Source organism: Marmota marmota, unplaced genomic scaffold, assembly GCF_001458135.2.
Source record: "Marmota marmota marmota unplaced genomic scaffold, marMar, whole genome shotgun sequence".
Taxonomy (NCBI): Eukaryota; Metazoa; Chordata; class Mammalia; order Rodentia; family Sciuridae; genus Marmota; species Marmota marmota.
In genome coordinates, this window is record NW_025999968.1 from 55,989,475 (window position 1) to 56,010,881 (window position 21,407).

The 21,407-nt window shown below is 45.1% G+C and overlaps 1 protein-coding gene across 2 annotated transcripts in view; it reads left to right on the plus strand.

The window, feature by feature from the left end:
• LOC107136460 (carbonyl reductase [NADPH] 1) overlaps positions 1-7,137 on the plus strand; it is a 16,282-nt gene extending 9,145 nt beyond the window's left edge. The window contains exons 1-3 of one of the 2 annotated variants that reach the window (XM_015478746.2): positions 3,777-4,186; positions 4,880-4,987; positions 6,413-7,137. In XM_015478746.2, coding sequence (XP_015334232.1) covers positions 3,898-4,186; positions 4,880-4,987; positions 6,413-6,849 — 834 coding nt within the window. In that variant the 5' untranslated portion in view covers positions 3,777-3,897 and the 3' untranslated portion in view covers positions 6,850-7,137. Of the gene's footprint in view, positions 1-3,776; positions 4,187-4,879; positions 4,988-6,412 lie in introns of those variants that run through there. The other variant, XM_048803649.1, reaches the window with a different exon arrangement.
• Positions 7,138-21,407: the final 14,270 nt, after the last annotated feature.

Here is a 21,407-nt window from a genome sequence, read left to right on the forward strand (position 1 = left end):
GCTTTGACTTTTGCCTGATTCTTAGTCTTGGCAGTCTTCTTCCATGGGGATCCTTGCAACCAGACTTGTTTATGCTAGGCTTTTTCTGTCTTGCTAGGAGGGGCTGAGGAGCTCTGGCCTAGTGTTCTGGGCTGCAGGAAATCACTTTTTGGCCTCTTTGGCTGTATTTTGCACCTCAGATCTGCTCACTAGCTTCCACAGCATCTTGGGTACCTTATCGCTTCTTGAAAGCCTGCCAGGCACTCTGTCTCCTTATTCCTCTGGCACTATAGTACTTTCTACTTGCCTTTGCCAGTTCTACCCAGGGACTGGAGTCTCGCCCCTGAACCAGAGTCCATTAGCAGGATCAGTGTTACTACTCCACTCCTCTGATGCTATGTGGCTGTCTTTCAGCTTATTTCCTACAATATTCCTGTTCCTGTTCCTGCTCCAGTTTACTTGTTGGAAGACTTCATGGTTCACTGTGTTAACACGCGTACTCCTTCCCAGCCCCTCCCCCTGCTCAGTGCTCCCTGGAAGATGGTTGGTTAGTTGTTGCCAAACCCTGTGGATATGAGGCCTGGCTCACTGGATTGGATTCCCCACCCTAGTGAGTTCTCCATGGTCTAGGTTGGGAGCCTTCACATCTTTTCTGTCCTATTGCAGTTAACCAACCATTGTTCATACATTTCCTGTCCCCAGTGTTCCCATTTGTCTTGATTCAATTCTTCCCATCTCATAATTTCTCTACCTTAGTCTTGCTAGTCTGTCTCCATATGTGATTTCTCCTTTGTGGTGTGTATTTTGAAGGTGATATGAAGTATAATTGTTGATGATTGTCACTTCCCTGGTTACTGCTCCTTTCTCCGCTGTTACTATAAATATGTTTCCCGAAGAGATCAATGACTACCTCTTGAGAAGATTCTTGGCTGTGTCTCAGTTTTCTTTTTCTCTTTCTCACTTTTTCCCCTAACACTTGGAACAGCTGACCATCCATTCTTTCTTAGAACACCTTCTTTTGCTGGGAATTCCTTCTTTCATTTCCCTCCTTGGTGTCTGTGACTGAGGATACCCATGATGTTTTTTTTTTTTTCTCCGATTGTTTCTGCTCTTGATGGTTTCTATACTGCATTTTCTGGAGCATTTAGCCCCATTGAACTGTCAACTTGTGTGGGGACCAGTTCTGAAAGCACAAACAAACCAGCCTGAAAATCATGATCCAGGGCCCTCTCTCAGGCACTGCCTTTTTAATCAGCAGGTGCTCTCATGTCCCAAGCTCCTGCACCACCAGCCATCAGTGAATCCTTAACCCACGTCCTTAACCCACATCCTCCTGCACTGGCTCACCACACCTAAGAAAGCAGGAGAGGAGAGGCCCACTCAACCACAGACCAAAGCTACACTCGGGTGAAGGAGAACACACAAAGCCACTTCATTAGCCAAGTGAAAAAGACAACCCAGAGGGTTACATATCCTATGCTTCGTCTGTGTAACAAGTTTCCAACAACAACCTGGAGAAAAGGGGAGCAGATGCTTGATTGACGGGGGATAGACTGGGTTTGGGAGCAAGAGCAGAGAGTTTGGTTACACAACAGCAACAATAGAGGCCCTTCTGCTCCTGGAAACGCTGTGTCTTGGGCAGGAACCCTATACAATCTGCACATGTGATGAAATCATACAGAACTAACTGTACACCCATGAGTAAGGAAACAAAACAGAAGAACTCCAAAAATGACTTGTACATCCTTTTCATGTCAATATATGTGTGATATCATACTAGAGTTTGAGACTGAGGGAAACTGGGGGACCCGTAAGATCTCTCTTGTTTTTTTAAAACTGCTTGTGAATTTATTATTACCTCAATAAAAAATTCCATTGAAAAAAGCAAGGTTCTTCAACTTTTTGTTAATCAACTGCCAGGAAAGTCACATTGAAATGGCAACATAATTAGAATCTGTGTAAAGCAACTTTGTGCACAAGACTCTCTTGCAATGATGAAAATATCTTATAGTTGCACTGCTCAATATTGAGGTCACTGATGTGTGAATCTTGAGCACTTCAAATGTGGTAACTGAAATTGAATACAATTTCAGCAGAATACAATAGACACTAGTATTGCTGTATGTGTGTACGTGGCTGTATAACCAATGTGATCCTGCAATCTGTATGTGTGGAAAAATGAGAATTCATATCCCATTTGAATCAAATATATGATATGTCAAGATCATTGTATTGTCATGAGCAACTAATTAAAAAAATTTTTTTACTTTTTTTTTTTTCGTATCGGGGATTGAATTCAGGGGCACTTGACCACTGAGCCATATCCCTAGCACTATTTAGTATTTTATTTAGAGACAGGGTCTCACTGAGTTGCTTAGCGCATCGCTTTTTGCTGACACTGGGTTCAAACTCACAATCTTCCTGTCTCCGCATGCCGAGCCACTGGGTTTATAGGCCAGGCACCCAGCTTAAAAAAAAAAAGAATTTTTTATTATTGATTTTTCAGTTATACGTGGACACACAATATCTTTATTTTATTTTTATGTGGTGCTGAGGATTGAACCCAGTGCCTCACACATGGTAGGTGAGTGCTCTACCCCTGAGCCACAACCCCAGCCTAAAACATTAATTGTATTAATTGTAATTAGCATTAATTTACATCAATTTCAATTTAGATTTAAATAGCCACTGTGGATAGTGGTACATATGGGACAGGAGAGAAATGAAACTTGATCTAGTCCCCTCTTCCCTAGTTGTAAGTTCCAAGGGATGATGAAAATTCATTAGAACCACTGAACCAACTTATAAACTTTCTCAGCAGGAGTCTATTCTTTCATCTTAAAATGGGGAAAAAAAGGTACATCCTGACATGTGATTTGTGTGTGTGTGTGTGTGTGTGTGTGTGTGTGTGTGAAGGGCTGTGACGTGCCCAGGCACCTGTACACTGCAGCTCTCAGAGCCAGGTAGGATGGTATTTTTGCAAATACATAGTGAAGTAACAGTCGATTTAGTAACTACTTCTCCATTCTCAAAAAGGACAGGCCAGTAGCTTTGCTTTTATATACTTAGGGTGAAATGAACAGAAATTTGATGCCCTGGACTTTTCTTTCAGTTCATTCCACAACTCTAGTTTGAAAGACTTTAATTGCAGAGATAAAGGGAGGGGAAGTTCATACACAAGCCACATGTCTTTCAAGCACAATTGTGAATAACTGGATACTTGGGGGTACAGAAAGCAAACCTTAGAAGACCAGCCCTGGGAGTCAGTACAGATGTAGTCACATGGCCAATCCCAATGGTTCTTCTCTACCAGGTAGGCACCTGCCAGCACCCGCCAGCTCCCACTGGCCTGTGTGGCAAGGTAAGGGCCTTTCTTCTTGAATCCTTTCCTTTCCCGGGGCTCTAAACACAGTCTGCTTGGCAAACCGCTCCAAAAATCCTTCAGCAGAAAGTCCAAGCCCTCAGCGTGGTTCCCAGGGATGCCAGTGATCTGCCCCAGCCTACCTCCAGGTTCACTCTGACTCCCCCAAAACATTCCTCATGTTCCTCTACAAAAAGCTACTCGATTTCACTGTTTATTCCTCTAACCGCGAAAGGAAACAAAAGTTGAACAATTCATTAAGAACATACCAATAAAACCAGGAGGCGAGTTTTGCAAAGATTAAATTGCGAAGCACAACTTTAATCTCCAGCTCCCAGTCTTTGACCGCCTAAGGCGACTCCAGGCAACTCTGGGCAACTCCGAGCAACTCCAGACAACTCCAGGCGAGCCACGCCCTGCACAGGGCGGGGCTGCGCCTGCGTGGTGGGCGGGCGGTCCCGGGCCAGCAACCTGCGGGTGCTCCACTTTTGCGCTCCAGCGGTGCAGAGGTTCTGAGATCCACTCTCTGTGCAGGTGTTCCGCGCTGCCCACCAGCCATGTCGTCCTGTCGCCGCGTGGCGCTGGTCACTGGAGGCAACAAGGGCATTGGCTTTGCCATCGTGCGCGACCTCTGTCGCCAGTTCTCGGGGGACGTGGTGCTCACCGCGCGCAACGAGGCGCGGGGCCGGGCAGCAGTGCAACAGCTGCAGGCAGAGGGCCTGAGCCCGCTCTTCCACCAGCTGGACATCGACGACCCGCAGAGCATCCTCATCCTGCGTGACTTCCTGCGAAAGGAGTACAGGGGACTAGATGTGCTGGTCAACAACGCGGGCATCGCCTTTAAGAGTAAGCGGTCGGTCGGGGTGCAAAGCTTGTAGCCCTGGGGGACCACCTTCTGCAAGCGGCTGAGGGGCAGGTGCCTTCTGCTTTGTGGGATCCATAAAGTCTCCCTAGAAAGAAACAGACAGTATAGACGGAAGCCATAGGGAAAGCAGAGACCGGGAAGGTGCAAGCCAAAGGGACATTGTGTTTGCGCGACTGGGACTCATTCGGCTCTTTCTAGGTTTTCTTTACAAAAGTGTACATTAAAGTAGTTGAGTAGACTTTTGACTAGTTTTGAAATAAATAATTGCAAAATATTGATTACACCAACATAGTAAATAGACAGTACCCATGACTCAGACTACCCAAATACTGCCATTCTACAAAAACAAAGAATGTTATGAAACCAGGAGGTTGACTTTTTTTCGCTTTCCACATTTTTTTATTGCTGCATTAGAGCTATACATGATGATGGGATTTCATGCTACATGTTCATATAGAATAAAAAATAACAATATAATGTGGTCACTATTTGAAACACTTCCCCACTCCTTCCCCAACTGCTATACCCGGTTCCCAGGAGATCCCAAGTGTGAACAACCCTGCACTAGACACAAGACTTTACTTGGAGGGTGCCAGATATCCTGTACACTCTTTTATTTCTGAGAAATTGTACCCCACAGCAACTGTTTACTGTTTTCTCTTTTTTCTTAAAAGTGGCTGATCCGACACCCTTTCATATTCAAGCAGAAGTCACAATGAAAACAAATTTTTTTGGTACCCGAGATGTCTGCACAGAGCTACTCCCCCTCATAAAACCACAAGGTGAGTGGGGTGGGTGATCTGGCCCTGCCCTCCTGCAGTCTCCTCTCCTTGCCCCAGGCCTCTCCTGCTGCAGCTGTGTCCCTGCCTTGCTGGGCCTCCACCTGCCAGGTGCAGCTCTACTTCCCCAACCCCCTTCTTCAGTGGATTGCTGCTCTATGCACTGTTCTTGCCACACCTGGCTCTTTGGTATCCTCAAGTGTCTGTTCAAAAGTCTCCTCAAAGCAGCTCTTTATTTCTTCTTTCCCTCCTACTGACAAAGGCCCTAGATTCCATTCTGTACACCCTCATTCAGACTCATGGACTAGGACTGCCTCACTAGACCCAGCCCCACCAAACCTGTCACCTGCCCAAAACATTCCCAGACCAATTCACACATATGGATGTTCCTGATCCTCCATAACTCCTAATAACCCCCAATCTAAACTGACATTTTCAGGGGATGTCCATCCTTCCTCTAAGTCTTCCTGGCCACCCACCATTGTGGTCACCCTGGAGGCCACGAGTCTCTGCCCCCACATCAACAATGCCCATGTGCTAAGATTGTGCCCACTGATGTGGGCATCATGGGACACCCCTGAAATCCCACCAACTCGGGAGTCTGAGGCAAGAGGATTGCAAGTTCAAGGCCCACCTCAGAAAATTACCAAGGCTCTAAGCAATATAGGAAGAACCTGCCTCAAATTTCAAAGAATGGGATGGGGATGTGGCTCAGTTAAGCACCTTTAGGTTTGATTGCTGAAATGAAAAAAAAAAATTAAAATTAAAAAGATTTTGCCCACTGAGAATCACCTGAATCCTTCATCACAGCCCTAAATGGGCCCTCAGCTGACCATGCACACACCTGCAAACCCACCTGAGAGGCCTCCCTTCTTAAGTCATGTCCTTTCCCAGGGCTCTGCACAGTGTCTGCTTCTGCTAAAGTTGTGCCAGGCACTCCCAGACTCCTTCAGGAGAAATCCCTCAGTGATGCCATGATCTGCCCCTATCTCCCTCCTGGCTCATTTCATCTCCTCATCAAAGTGTTTCATGTTGTGCACGCCACAGACTCTCCTAGTCTTCCATTGAAAACTGCTTTAGCACTCCTCCACTCAGGGAGACCCACCTCTCATTAAAGACACACTGGCAGCCAGCCGCCTTTACAACAACGAGATGTGTGGCTTAGAGTTGACACTGGAGTGTACAGCTTCCTGGAAACTTCTGTGCTCACAGGCACCCTGTGATCCCAGGAGGTTCTTTATGGAAGTTCCTTATGCAACCACCCAACGGTCCATGTCTGTTTCTCCTAAAGCTCATACTGGTAGCGCTCTTTCAAATGAAAATTTTCTGCTCTAACATCTGAGTATAATTGGTCTTCACTATTCTCATGTAGATTTTATGTTACATGTTAACACAGATGAATGTATCATGGTTTGGAATGTATTTTAGGCAGAGTGGTGAATGTCTCCAGCGTGTTGAGTCTGGTCTACCTTAAACGCTGCAGCCCAGAGCTGCAGCAGAAGTTTCGAAGTGAGACCATCACAGAGGAGGAGCTGGTGGGGCTCATGAACAAGTTTGTGGAAGACGCAAAAAATGGAGTGCACGAAAAAGAAGGCTGGCCCAATTCTGCCTATGGAGTGTCCAAGATTGGTGTCACAGTCCTGTCCAGAATCTATGCCTGGAAACTCAGTGAGCAGAGGAGAGGAGATAAGATCCTGCTGAATGCCTGCTGCCCAGGGTGGGTGAGAACCGACATGACAGGACCCTCGGCCACCAAGAGTCCGGAAGAAGGAGCCGAGACCCCCGTGTACTTGGCCCTTTTGCCCCCAGAGGCAGAGGGGCCCCATGGGCAGTTTGTTCAGGATAAACAAGTTAGTGAGTGGTGAGCTGAACTCACACCTCCACCATGGTCCCCACTTGGTATCCTGCACTGATGTGACCCAAAGGACATTTATGCTTTCAAAACTATCCTTAGACCAAAAAAAAAAAATCCCACAAGGCATCCTTATCAAGTGCTTAGGTGTCACATGTCACAGGTGGACTAGGGAGCTCACTCAGGCACCACTAATTCCCTGAGGTCTTTTCTGATTCTGACACAGGGAGAGAAAAGTGAAATTCCTGAAAATAACTAATGCAAATGAGAAGGTGAATAAAGGATTCTTGATAAATGTCCACTCTGCAGACTGTTTTCATGCTGAAGCAAACTCCATCCAGGAGCTTGGTCACTGTAAAAGCTAGGTCAAGGGGAGAGAGAGTGGAACTCAGGCGTGGTCAGACCAGGAGGAGCCAGGCCTTAAACACCTTGCTCTGTGGGCTCTGCAGTCAGTTGCAACTACTCGTCAAACAGGAGAGCAGACACACTTAGCAAAACAAGCATCAGAGTTGGATGTGGCCCCTGGACTATGGCTTACCCCTCCCCCACGAAAACGCACTACCAGCAAGGCAAAGGCAGCTGCCCTGGTGTCTTCCCAAAGCCTAGGTCATTGTGTGAAAACAACCAGCAGCTTGAGAAGAGTGAGTGGGTGCTGTGTGCATGGTCACTTATGACTGAGCTGAGAGAAATATTATAGAGACACCTGGATGTGAGTGTTCCTAAGTAGGAATGGAGTATCCCACAACTGTAATACTCCCATGTGTTCCAAAATACAAAGAAGTAGAAGAGCATAACAGGATGTTTGGAATTGCAGACCATAGGTGTATATATAGACACTGATTACCATTTTTCCACTTTTTTGTTTATTGTGAGCTTTGAAAACTTGGGGAGGGTGAGGGTGTGGCTCGGTGGTAGAACACTGGCCTAGCATGGNGAAGGATTCAGGCAGGTGTTACAACCAGCTCACCTGAAAAGCTAAAGGGGCTCAGATTTAAGTGGAATAAGGGAAGCTGAGATGAACTGCAAATGGAGACCAAACTGGGGTTTGCACACTGGAGAGGAAGCTGATTATATCTGCTAGACAACGCCGGCAGCACACTCACTCCCACTGCAGACAGTTACAAACATGCCCATATCTCAGAGCGGGCAGAGGGAGCCTGGGGCTCCAACTCTTCCCTCGTTATCCTACACTCTTGTATGAGCCCAGAAAACACCAACCCTCAAAAGGAACCACCACACCCAGCCTGACTAGCAGCAAGACACTGGGGAGGAGGGAATCACAGGGGCTGACTGGGCGATCTTGAGATTTACAATCACAAACCCAAATGGACCTCCAAAGCTGCTAGCCAGTGCTGACTCAATCCCGTGTATATAATTTCCCTTTCTGCAATAGTACTCTTCTTCCTCAGGTCTCCCAAAGTAATAGAGGTGCATAAACATTCCCTCCCTCATGGGAGCTTTCTGGGAATCAGCCCTACCTGTAAACACACAAAATTACAATAATTTTTTAAATATTTGTTTTTTAGCTATAGGTGGACACAATATTTTCATTTATATGTGGACTGAGGATTTATATGTGGTACTGTGGTACAAACCCAGTACCTCACACATGCTAGGTGAGTACTCTACCTCTGAGCCACAACCCAGCCCCACAAGACCTTAGTTGTCTTTTGTTTCTGATTAGAGAATAAGGCAGCACTTCATGCCATAAAAAAGAATGAGGGATCCCATGAGCTGAGCAAGGCAGGGTGGTTTTATAAGAATAAAAGCATTGAGGAGAGTGAAATTGGTCATTTCAAACTCTTTTCTCTTTTTTTCTTTTAAGATATACACCACAGGAGACTGTACTTTGACGTATTACATATACATGGATCATAACTCCGCATTGTGTAGAACCACAGAATGGGAGGCTACTCTCAAAGCCAGTTTTCTTACTCTGGTTCAGGCACAGAGGAGCTCCTTGTGCTTCAAGCACACAACTTGAGGAGGAGCAACTCTGTTCTGGTCTGATCATTTGGCATTTCCAGTCCCAACAAGTCATTGATGTCCTCGTGATCACAGGTTTGGAGAGCTTCCATGATTCTCGCTGAAGAAAAACAACTTCCTGTCAGGACATGGCTCCATGTGGATATTTCATACTTTTTCAGAGAACACAGTGTACCAGGCAGACGACTGTGACTTTCAGAGGACCATACCATGAGTTTAAAATACAGCCATTAGCCATGGTCCCCCTGAGCAAAATCAAAGAATGAGCCCAATGAGGGTCAAGGCATTTCAACAAGTCACTGGCTCAACAACTTCTGGCACCTGAGGCTACACAATACCCAGAGATATTATTCCATGTGCCACAAGGAGTCCCAGCAACTGCCCAGGCTCCTCCCTTTCCGACCAGTAAGGAGCAATTCTGTTATCTAGTATCCTATCACTGGGTTCCATTAAAACAAGGAGAGAGAACAAACCCGTCTAGGAGGCTGTCTATTGAAGGGTCCTCTTCACCACTGGAACACAGTGGCAGAAGGGCTGTTGTGAAAGCTAGCCACCAGCTAGACTAACAGATCGCTTATGTCATGTCAAGATTTTTTGACATCACAGGTCCACCCTCTGTCAAGTGACCCGAAGAAGCCACTGGATGTGAAAAGCTAATGACAGCATCTTCCTGCCAAGCGAAAGACGTAGGCATAAGCAAGGAGAGATGAAGAGGCTTACAAAGGGGAGTCTTCTCTGGCCATCTTGGGGAAAGCTGTGCACAGCCTCCTGTTGTCAGCCTCCAGCGGGGTCTGCAGTCTCAATGACTCTGCTTAAGGTGGCATCAGGGTTTTTGTGGAGCTCTCTGTGTGGTCCGCACACCCACCAAGAGACGTGTCCCTGTGCTCCATGTTGCATTGGCCAGCTTCAGCTCCTTGGCCTTCTGGAACAGGGAAGCTCTTCTTCTTAGAGACTCTGTGGGAGAAATCTGTACTGGATGAACCTCAAGAATTCACAACCCAGTCCAGTCAACAGGCAGATAACAGACTCAAACACAGTGAGCAGAGCTAGGGTCTCATGACAGGTAGCCTTTCTCTAAACATACTCCAGGCTAAGTTGCTTGCAAAATAAATACAGCTTCATTAAACATGTCCTTATTCCTTCCATAATGCAGCAAGAATAGAGCTGTAACTACCACATTTGAACTTTAAATTTTCTTTGCTGGAATTCTGAAGGAATCGCAGATTTTTTGTTTTCAAAAATTTCTCAAGGCTAGGAAGCCATACCAAAATTTTCAAGTGTATCCCATTACAAATGCACCATTTTTATTAATGTTATGCAAACAACTACATTTCAATTAAAAGAATAGTCACAACCAGTTTCCAAAGCTGGGAAGGAAGAGGTAGCAAGAAAAAGTGTTTATTTTTCATTCACAAAAGTACAACCAACATAGTTCACATGCTATATACAATCTTCCCTTTATAAAATTCAAAAATTTTTAATATGATCAAAACTACCATCATAATCTAATTTTAGGAAATTTTCATCCCCCCCAAACAAACATACCCCCATACCCATCAGCAATCACTCCCAGTTCCCTTATCCACCCCACCCCCACCCCACCCCCTGGGGAGACCACACATCTACTTCTGTCTCTATAGATTTGCCTATTTATGTAAATGAAATCATCATATATTAAGTGATTCTTGTGTCTGGCTTCTTTTACATAACAATTTTTTCCTAAGTTATCCCACATGTATTAAAATGTTTCTAACCAGGTATGGTAGTGACAGAAATAAAGACAATTTTAAGAGTTTATTATTTAAAGTTCCCAAGAAGAAAGGACACACCCACATGGGGAGGGAAGTATCAGGGTCATTTTGGAGCCTCAAAGAGGAAAATATGGCCCAGAGCCTTTGTTGTGAGTTCTGCTGAAAGGAATGTGTGAAGCAGGTATGCAAGTTTTGATGCTTTGATTTGATTTGATTTGATGCTTTGCACAGTTTCAGTGAGCTGTGGGATACAGAGGATTATCAAGTTGTCCAGTACCTGGCTCTGGGGTGACTGAGGGCAGAACACTCACTGTGTGAGAGTATGTTAAGGAAAATATATAGGGGTATGAGCTCTGGATTGGTTAAAACATCAAAGATGTATTCATGGAAAAATATTTACAATCTCTAGGAATTAGCAAACTCTACGAGGGGCTGCCTAACCAAGCCCCCAAGGTGGCAAAACATTTTAAAATACAGAAAAATTAAAACGTGATTAACACACCACATTGGCCCTGGCCTAAAGCTCAGTGGAAGATCTCATACTGAGCCTGCTCGAGAGCCCTAGGTTAAATCCCTAACCCCTAACTTCCCCGCAAAAACCTAGCATATTTTAGCATCCATTAGTATTTCTTTATATTGCCAAATATCTCAGTGTATGGATATATCACAATGTTTTAGCTACCGTTTGGTGGACATTTGAGTCCTAATTTGGGGTTATTATGAATAATGCTGCAATTGTTAACAAGGAAAACCTAAATAAATTCTCCACTTTCACTTGCTCTTAATTGAAGTAAAAATCACTAATTTTGGAGGGCTCACAGCTGGGCAACACATTATCAGATTTCCACTAGTATTTCCCTCTGTGATGTGTGGGTTACGAATATAACAGCTACTACATTACCCGTTGGGTAACTGTGCTAAAAACGGCACCTCTTCAGAAGAACAAGAACAGGATGAACAGGTCTGGCATCTCCACCTTTGTATTGAGTCTATCTCCTTTGCTACTTAACCTTTGGGTCAGATTCTATTCAACTCTGCATGTTGACATGTTGATCAATTGAAAAGCATTTTGTCCAAAACTTTAATACAGGGTTAAGTGGACCCAGCCTTGCCTACTCTCTCTCCTCAACTGAAGGCTTAAGACACCTACCAGATGTCACAGTGGGAAATACCAGAGCATGAAAGGATTGAAAAGAAGTGGCCCAACAATTTCCTGGATATTCTCTACCTATTCAAAGACATGCATGTCCTTCCCTTCACTAGCCTGTCCCTCTCACTTATTATTCCTGATCTATGTCTCTAACCCCTCAATGTCCATGCAGTTCAGAAGCTGATTTTGAACAAAGCTCTCACTCTCTTCCTTTCTGTGGCCACTGGATAAAGCTTTGCTTCCTTCCCAATACTTGTCTCTCGGGACACTGGTTTTTCCATGGAACAAGGCTCCAAACCTGGGTTCAATAAATCCTATCTGCATTCACAAAAAAAGATTTTATATGAACACATATTCATTTCTATTGGACATACTCAATGAGTGGAAATACATTATTTTATCACAACTCTATGCCTAACTATTTGAGAGGCTGTGAGTGGCTTCATTATAAATTGCCACCAGTGGCCAGGCATGGTGGTACATGCCTGTATCTCAGCAGCTTGGCAGACTGAGGCAGGAGGATGGTGAGTTCAAAACCAGCCTCAGCAAAAGCAAGGCCTAAGCAACTCAGTGAGACCCTGTTTGTAACTAAAACACAAAATAGGGCTGGGGATGTGGATCAGTGGTCGAGTGCCCCTGAGTTCAATCCCCAGTACCCAAAAAAATAAAAATCCCCACCAGCAATAGATGAACGTTCCAATTAGTCCATATCCTCAATAGCACTTCTAATGTCTATGCACTATATCACTGCCATTGTGATTTGCTTTTCCCCAATGACTAATGATATTGACCATAATATCATGTATTGATTGGCCATTTAGATATCTTTTCTAGAGAAATGCTAATTCAAGTATATCCATATTTAAATTGGGTTATCTATTTTATTATTGAGTTACTTATTAAGAGTTCTCTATAGGGATTTATTTATTTATTTATTTATTTGAGAATTCACTGACTTTTATTAAGGAAGAAAAGCTAAATACTGTTTATATAGTCACTGTATTTTCCAGGCAGGTCAATTGGGCAAGCTCTTCCTTGAAGAGAGATGAATACTTCTCAGTCAAAAAAAAAAAAAAAAGAATCACTTTTTTTTTTTAAACAAATCATGAACATTCTAGGGAAGAGCTAGATAGCTAGATTCTGGAGACTCTGCGGTGATGACCTAGGCCCTCTAGCAAGTAGTGATGCCAAGTAGAAATAACACCATGAGCCCAGGCTTCCCTGGTCCCATGAGAATGTTCTGGACCAGAGATCTAGGAGAAAAGTCTGGGCATTGCTACCAATCTTCATCGTTTGATAGGCCCTCTTTGGGCTGGTCCTGGGCCTCCTGTTCAAGCTACACAGTGGATGCCTCCCTCTGTGTAGCACACAGGACCACAGCACAAGTGGGGCTCTTCCTCCTCATACCAGAACTTTTACTGAAGTCAGGAAAGAAGGCTACAATCCCTCTGCTGGCTAAAACCAGAGTCTGAGCCATGGGTGGTGTTGCACGTGTCTGAGATGCCAAAACTCCTACGAATTGAATCTGGGGCCATGTGGCATGCTCGAAACACTCTGGTGGGTCTCATCAGTGTCCTCCAAAGCTGGATGGCATCTTTGTGAGCAAGGATATAAGCTCGGATTGTCCCACCAGCCATGAACTCCACCAGTCGCTGATAGAAAAAACGCCCTTCATGTTCTTTGTAAAACTTCTGGCAATCTTCCTTTCTCCATAGAAGTTCTCTCATTCGTACAATAAGGAACTTGTTGCTCAGAATCTGCTGATGAACAGCCTCCAGAATCAATGGGTGAGCAACTGCATCAGGCTTAATCAGGGACAGAGTAAGCTGCAGAGCCTTAGGGCTTCGCAAAATTGAGGTCATCTCACTCCCAGCCAGGTCGACGTTCACCTGATCCTCCAGCTGCAAAACTAAGCCTCTATAGGGTTTTAAAACATGAAAAGTTGAAGAAGTATACTAATTAAGAAAAAACTACTCCAAAACACTTTGGACTAATTAGAAAGTTTATTCTTACATATGCTTAAAGGGAAGGCAGGTAATGAGGCTCCTGCCAACTCAGCAGGGATATATCCCAGGGCCCACAAGGAATGCAGAATCCGGGCCCTTCCTCAGGGCCTGAGTCCACCTACATTTAACACATTCCCCAAGTGGTTAGTGTGAGAAATAAAGACTGAGCAGTGCTGGCCCAGGCAGGTGTGTGGTCTACACACAGGTGGTCAAGGACCCTGGGCACGCAAGGGAACTCTGCAGCCCTCCACACAGAGCCCCCAAGGTTGAGCACACTGCTGTAGCCTCAAGTGTTGCCCTGTCCAGTCCACAGTACGGGAGAGAGGGATGCCCCACCCTCACAGGCAGCTTTCTCTTAGATGAGGCAGTTCAGAGGGGTCACACATCACTACCACTCAAATGCCCTTGGTTCCAGACAAATCACATGACCATAGCCAACAACAGAAGGCTAGGAAATGTCACCCAGAGTGGGCAGACCCACACACCAAAAACTCCAGTGGCTCTGGGTGAAGGAACACATGCTCACTGCTCCCCTAGGGAGGCCACCAGGAGTCCCTGCCAGTTGCCAGCAGCAACTCAGAGTCAGACCCTCTGGGGCAGGCCCACTCACCAGGCCTTCACATCAGAATGTAGCTCCTGGCAGTTCAGAGCCTATAAGGGATTCCACAAGGTACAGCCCTGCCCTGCACACTCTGGCAGCAATAATGGAACCAGAACAGAGACAGCCAATCCCTGTAGGAAAGAAGGAAAGCAACTGTGCAGAAGCCACCAAGGGGCCCTAGTGATAGAAAAACTCTTTGGGGCAGACACTGGGAGGACGGCCTGCCCTGACAGTGAGGCAGGCTTCCTGATTGACCTCCAGTTCTGCACCACGAGAAGCTCTTTGGTTCCTTGTTATCCTCCACAGCCACAGCTGAAGTTGGTGAGGCTCCTGATTTTCCTAAGGATACAGGTCCTTCAAAACTTTGCTGATTTGCACACAACAGCTATGCCCCCCTAAGGCCACACCTGTTCTGAAAAAACAAATCAGTAAAAGAATATTGTAGAAGAAAATGACAATCTAACCTCCACAATAAGCTCTTCAATTCCCGTATCAGAAGTTGAACTGCCTCAGCTCAGGTGACTGTGGAGCCTTTAGCACTGATCAACTGGCTACCCCTCAGCTCCTCCTCCAAAACACAGAGCTGCACAGCTGACAGCCAGCCAAGGGACTGAGGCACCTCCAGGAGCCACACCACCCAAGAGAACAAGCATCTTAAATGGCTGTCTGAACCCTCCCTTGCCTAAGGAAAATTACACCATGGCAAGGATAATCCCATCAACCTGCATACTTTGGAAAAATCCCATGAAACTACCACAGGCAAGGTGACAAGGGTCACAGGTTATAATAGTCTTTCCTATGATGCCCAGCCAGATATTCCCCACAGGTCAGGTCCAGGAACACCTGCACTTCCACTGAATAGACAACTAGGTTTAATGCAAAGGAGACCCACATTCATGGCACTGGGCCTGTCAATTTAAGAAACATTACTTATGAAGCATTTTTGCCTCCTGATCTGGCTTGTTCTCCCTCTCTCCTTCTGCATACTAAACTGGAGTTTCTGTGTAGGTGCCCAACCTAAAATACAAAGCCGGTCTTTGTCTTACTTTCCAGCTGGATGACAATCACCACCCTTGCACTGCTGAATATGCAAACATACATTTGGGTAAGCTGTTTCTCTAATGTGCTTTTTGTTCAGAAAATGTCTGTGCCATGAGCTAAATCAAGATCTCTTCCATAAAGGAGACCCCATCATGGGTCCCTCTGAAACAGTTTCAGCTTGAGGCCTTAATGAATATTGATTAATGACAGAAAACTTCATAACTGATTTCACAAATGAGTGCTTTGGTGACTTGCCCATCGCAATCCTAACCAACATTCTAAAAGCACCGATTTAAGTTAACCATACTTAGAATATGTAGAGGTATGGGCTGGGGTTGTGGCTCAGCAGTGGAGCGCTGGCCTAGCGCAAGCAAGACCCTGGGTTTGATCTTCAGCACCACATAAAAATAAATAAAAACAAAGGTATTGTGTACAACTAAAAGAGATTAAATTTTAAAAAAAGGAATATGTGGAGCTATAAAATTCCTGTTCCATAAAGAGTCTGACAAAAGAACAACAAAATAAGGCTTTCAGGGACTGGGATTGTAGCTCAGTGGTAGAGAGCTTACCTAACACACATGAGGCACTGGGTTCAGTCCTCAGCATCACATACAAAAAAAATTAACAAAAGTATTGTGTTCACCCCAAAAAAAAATTTTTAAAGACTTTCAGTGTTAAGTAAACAGTGATTTGTCTTAGATACCAGAATCTTGAAATAAATACTTTAAACGGGTGTTTGCAGTAGATTTAGGGAAAGATGAGAGCCAAAAAAGAACACAAACCAAAGGTCATCATAGGTTGAAAAATGGCTACTAGCGTTCTACAAGCTGCTTCCATAGAAGCATAAAAACGAAATCCACTGATCACGCTAGCAGCGTGCCATTTATAGGAACTAGTATCAGCAATTAACGGCCACCAATATCAAAGATTCAAGACATGCTAAGTAAAAAGTAAAGTTGCAGGGCTGGGGTTGGGGTTCAGTGGTGGAACGCTTGTCTAGTATGTGTGATGCACTGGGTTCAATTCTCAGCACCGCAGACAAATAAATGAATAAAATAAAGATCCAACAACTAAAATATATATTTTAAAAAATAAAGTTGCAGAACATCAGAAATGACATGAACCTTTTGCTCTGGAGCACTCCATAAGCGTTTATATGCCCAGGGAACTGGTACTATTCTTGTCTGCTCCTACTGTGACGTACGTACGAGGACACACGTGACTACTTTTCTATACTTTAACCACTAGACAGAGGTTTCGCTATCTCATAAACGCCTAGCATTCACAGATGAGAACCGCGGGGCGCTGGCGGGTCACCACCAGGTGGCGACTCTGCCCAGAGCAGGGCGTCTGCACGCTCCCTGCGCCCGGCGGGCCACTGAACACGGCGTGGGCGTCAGGTGCGACGGCCGGTCCCGCCGCGCTGCTCCGCTGCGTCGCCCCACCGCCAGCTCCCGAGCCGCACGACCAAGGGAACAGACCGCGCGTGCGCACGGCTGGGCCGGGGCTCGCGGCGGTCACGCACGCGCGTCTCCGCCTACGCCCAACTCAAGAGAAACGCTCCTGAAAGCCCCAGTGACCGCCACCGGAGCCGCGAGCGGCTCTGACCGGAAGTCCTCCGGCTCACCCGCTCGTCATGGACTCTGACGTGACGCGGGCCGAGGGCGGCCCAACCCACACAGTCAGAGGCAGAGCGCCGACACGCCCGCCTCCGCTCCTCTACCGCTTAGATGTCAGTCACCCGCGGAGCCCCGCCCCTTCTCGGCGCCGCTGCGCGCGCATGCGCAACTCCCTCAACTGCGCCCAACTTTGACCGGTGCGTGGGCGCCCGGGGTCACGCGGGCTGCCAGGGCCCTCCGAGGAGCCGAGCTGCCCAGGCTTGCCCTGTGATCCGCTAGGACGCAGCTCCTAGGGCGCCCCTAGCCGCGAGACCGTGTCCCGGCCGTGGGAGGGGAGGAGTGGACCGGGCTGGCGCTACCTGCTCCCCACCCCGCTCCACTCCTCCCCTCCCACGGCGGGGACACGGTCTCACCCGTCTCCCCACCTGTCCCGCCCCCGCTCTCTGCCCAGCTCCAGACCCGCCTTGCAGGAGGATTCCAAATAATCCACGTGGATACCAGTTCCAGGAGACTGAGCTCCATTTCTACCCACCACTTGGATGTGGGCTGTGCTTAGTAAACGGATTCCTGGAAGTACAACGTGGAGGAGGGGCTGGGTGGGAACTAACCTGGCAAATACCGCCTTGGCCAGCTGGTCAAGGCGACAGCATCCGGAATAAGTCACATAGACAGCATTTTCCTCCTGTATTCCTCCCCAAACCCATAACTCCCGTTCTTCCTTGAAAAAAAGAAAAAAAAAAAAACCCAGGATTCCTAAAATATCTTTTCTGTCATAAAAACCAAACTCTGACAAGCTGTCATAAACTAGAGAAAACCAGAGAGACATGACCATTAAATGCAGTGTGGTATCCTGGAGGGGATCCTGGAATAGAAAGGGAATATTAGGAGGAAAATGAGTGAAATCTAACAAGGTCCGGAGCTCAGTTATTGCAGCTGCTTCAATGTTGGTTTCTTATTTCTTACAAATAAACCATACTGGTAAGATATTAATAGGAGAAACTAATACAAAACATATGGTAATTCTCTGTACTACACTTGCAAGTTTACACTAAAACAAATTGTTCTAAAAACTTCATTTAAGAAGACAAGTGGGCTGGAAATTGATGTTTCTAGATTTGAACTCCTTAAAAATAAACAGTGACATTAAATTTTTAAGAGTTTATTTAATAAGGGATTAACAAATGAGGCAGATTTAAGCCAGAGTGTTTCTGGTCACCTGGAGTGGACACAGGAAGGCTTTTGTCTATGAGTATGAAAGCCAAGCAATGAAATTGATTTCAAACAAAAAAGATTGAGTAATTGCCTTGTTCGAACAATTCCCATGGGACGTTCCAGAAAATGTATGTTCTTTTCACCTATGACCAGCTGAGCTTATTTTCCTTCTTTTTCTTTTTCTTTTTTTTCTTTTTTTCTTTCTTTCTTTTTTTTTTTTTTTGGTGCTGGTGCTGGAAATCTATCCCATGACCTTACATTCACATGCTATCTTCTACTGATCGACATCCCTAACCTTCATTTTCTTGTAAATCTGAGTTAGGTTATGGTTTACTTACAGGATCCCAAGGCATTAGAGCTACTTCAGTCTAATGCCTTGTATGTCTTGTGTATATTCACTTTTGTTTGTTGGCCTGTTTTAATCCAATAGATCATAAAGATGCCAATTTATTCCTAGTTATATTTTAATTGACTCAAGATTCAGTGATGTTATCAAAGGTCAACCTTTTGGTGTTCATCAGAATCGTTTCCATATTACCATCCTTAGGGAGTTGGCTACTCAACAACATTTAGGGTTGTTTCCTCATGGTATTGAATAATCACCTTAGCTCTGGACATCACATTCTTATACACCTGCATTCTAGATATCGTGAAAAGGGACAGTGAAATGAGGACTTTCGTTTAATGAAGGAGAATTAAGCATGATTCTATTTACCATATGAATATGAATAATGATTCTCTCCTTGACAGAACTCTAGCCAGATGGCTCTAACTAAAAACTTGTCCTATACAAACTATAGACCCTCAGCACAAATGATTTTGTCCACTCATTTCCCATATCAAACAATACATTAAACAACTATGTTAGTGTTTCTAACAGCCCAAGCCTACATCCCTGGGTTGAGCCACCCCACCCCCACTTTAAGCATCTTCTTGTCCATGTTCTAGTTAACTTCTGATAGTAGGCCCCTGACCAACTGCCGCAGTCTAGCTGGGCGGAAATCACGAGCCACTCAAGCAGGAACAAACTTTATTTCCAAACTCCCGTGAATGCCACCCACACGGCCTTCTCCTGGACACACCACACACCAACCAACATGAACTCTCCAGGAATCCCCACGAGAGCTCAACTGCGAACTCTCCAGGAATTCCTGCAAGAGCTCAACTGGAACTCAACAGGAACTCCGCGAGAACTCAAAAGTACTGACAAAATGCTAGGCACCATCCCAACTCGGCTGTGGCTCTCAACATCTCCCCCCTTCTGTTTAATTAAACAACAAGCAATGTGGCTTAGGGACCGTGCCTGTCTTAGGTTGTCCAATACTACATATGGTCCTTACCCGTCATTGGATGAGCTGACCTCAAGGCGTCAGCCTCCTGTCTTAGGTTGGTACCATTGCAATTGGATCTTACCCGTCATTGACTACCGGTCCAGCATACAGCCATACTTGTGGATAGGCCTTTGCACCAGTGGGGGGGGTGAGGTTCTTTGCCTCACCTCTGTTGGTCCCCAAATTTGGCCTTGGTGCCAGTGGGGGGGTGAGGTTCTTTGCCTCACCTCTGCTGGCCCCCAAATTTGGCCATCACTAGCAGAAGGGAGGAAGATACAGAAATGCCACGACACCAAGCCAATTGACGACTCCTATGGAAAAATTGGACCACCGGTGACACCATCAGCAAAGATACGCCAGCACTACCATAATTCGCTGCACCAACAGATAGTTCACAATGTGTACAAGTGATACATAGTCCAGGCAAGTTCTGCAAGCAGTTCAAAGCAGAGGAATCTATCAATATGTCCATTTCCTCCCAAAGTAAATCGACTCCTTGATTGAGCATCACTTGTTGAGTTATTATTCATTGATGCATCGGTTTATACAGTTTACTGTGATAGCTATCGAAGAAGCTGTAGTTTGGTTTTATCTTTGTCTTCACCAGCACTAGGATGAAGATAGGAATTCTGGCAATGATGGCTAAACAAAATTATGTAACATTCCAACAGGCACTAAGAAAACAATTTTCTGAACAATTTACATTATCCTGAACAGAATTATTAAATAAAATGAAAAGGAAAGGTGAAAGTAAACAAACAGATCGGTTAACCTCCTTATTTGTTCACATATTAAAACAATCCTCAACAGCTGTTTACCCAATTTAAATTAAACCATTTAAATCACGAGAATAAAAAAAAAATTGGATCCATTTTTTCATGAGCGCTCCTCATATATGATATATGGACATACACACATACAGACATACAACACAAAACACAACTGTGCACACATAACATACAACACATAAGACAATAGTAAAGGCCTTGTAGCTTTACACAGGTGAAATCACCATTGCAATGTTTAAAAACTCCACAGTCAAAAAATAGAACTGATCAGAAAAACATTAACCTAGGTCTGTATGAGCTCAAAAAATAAAATACAACTTCATGATGTGGGAAAAGGCAATAATAAAATAGATATTGAAAAAAGCATCCTGGTTTCATTAGCCTCCAGTTGTGGGAGAACCACTGTCGCAGATGTAAGGATAGCCAAACTGGAGTGCTGGATATCAGCTGTTATGGATTTGAGCCAAGTCATCTTCTTTTTGGTCTGTAGAAATCGCTTTAGTTAATCTCTCTGGAATCCAAATCGGCTGCTGTTCTCCCTGTGGAAATACACAAACAGACCCCCAACTCCAGACAATAACTGGGTCAGGACTTTTCCATTGTCCTGTTAGAATATCCTTCCAAAGTACCTTGGGCTTATGTACATTTTTTGGACACATATGCCTTTCCACAGCACTAAGCCCTGATGAATCTAAATTTTAAAAGTTTAGAGTAAAAAGGGTTATTTTAAGTTTATCTTTGGGGGATATATACCCCTCCCCAATTCCCTCTTTTTGCTTTAATAAGTACATTTTAATAGTTTGATGAGCTCTTTCAACTATGCCTTGTCCCTGTGGATTGTATGGGATTCCTGTTATATGAGTAATGCCAAATGATGAGCAAAATTGTTTAAAAGAGGTAGAAGTATAGGGGCTGGGGATTTGGCTCAAGCGGTAGCGCGCTTGCCTGGCATGCGTGCGGCCCGGGTTCGATCCTCAGCACCACATACAAACAAAGATGTTGTGTCTGACGAAAACTAAAAAAAAAAATAAATAAATAAATAAATATTAAAATTCTCTCTCTCTCTCTCTCTCCCTCTCTCTTTCT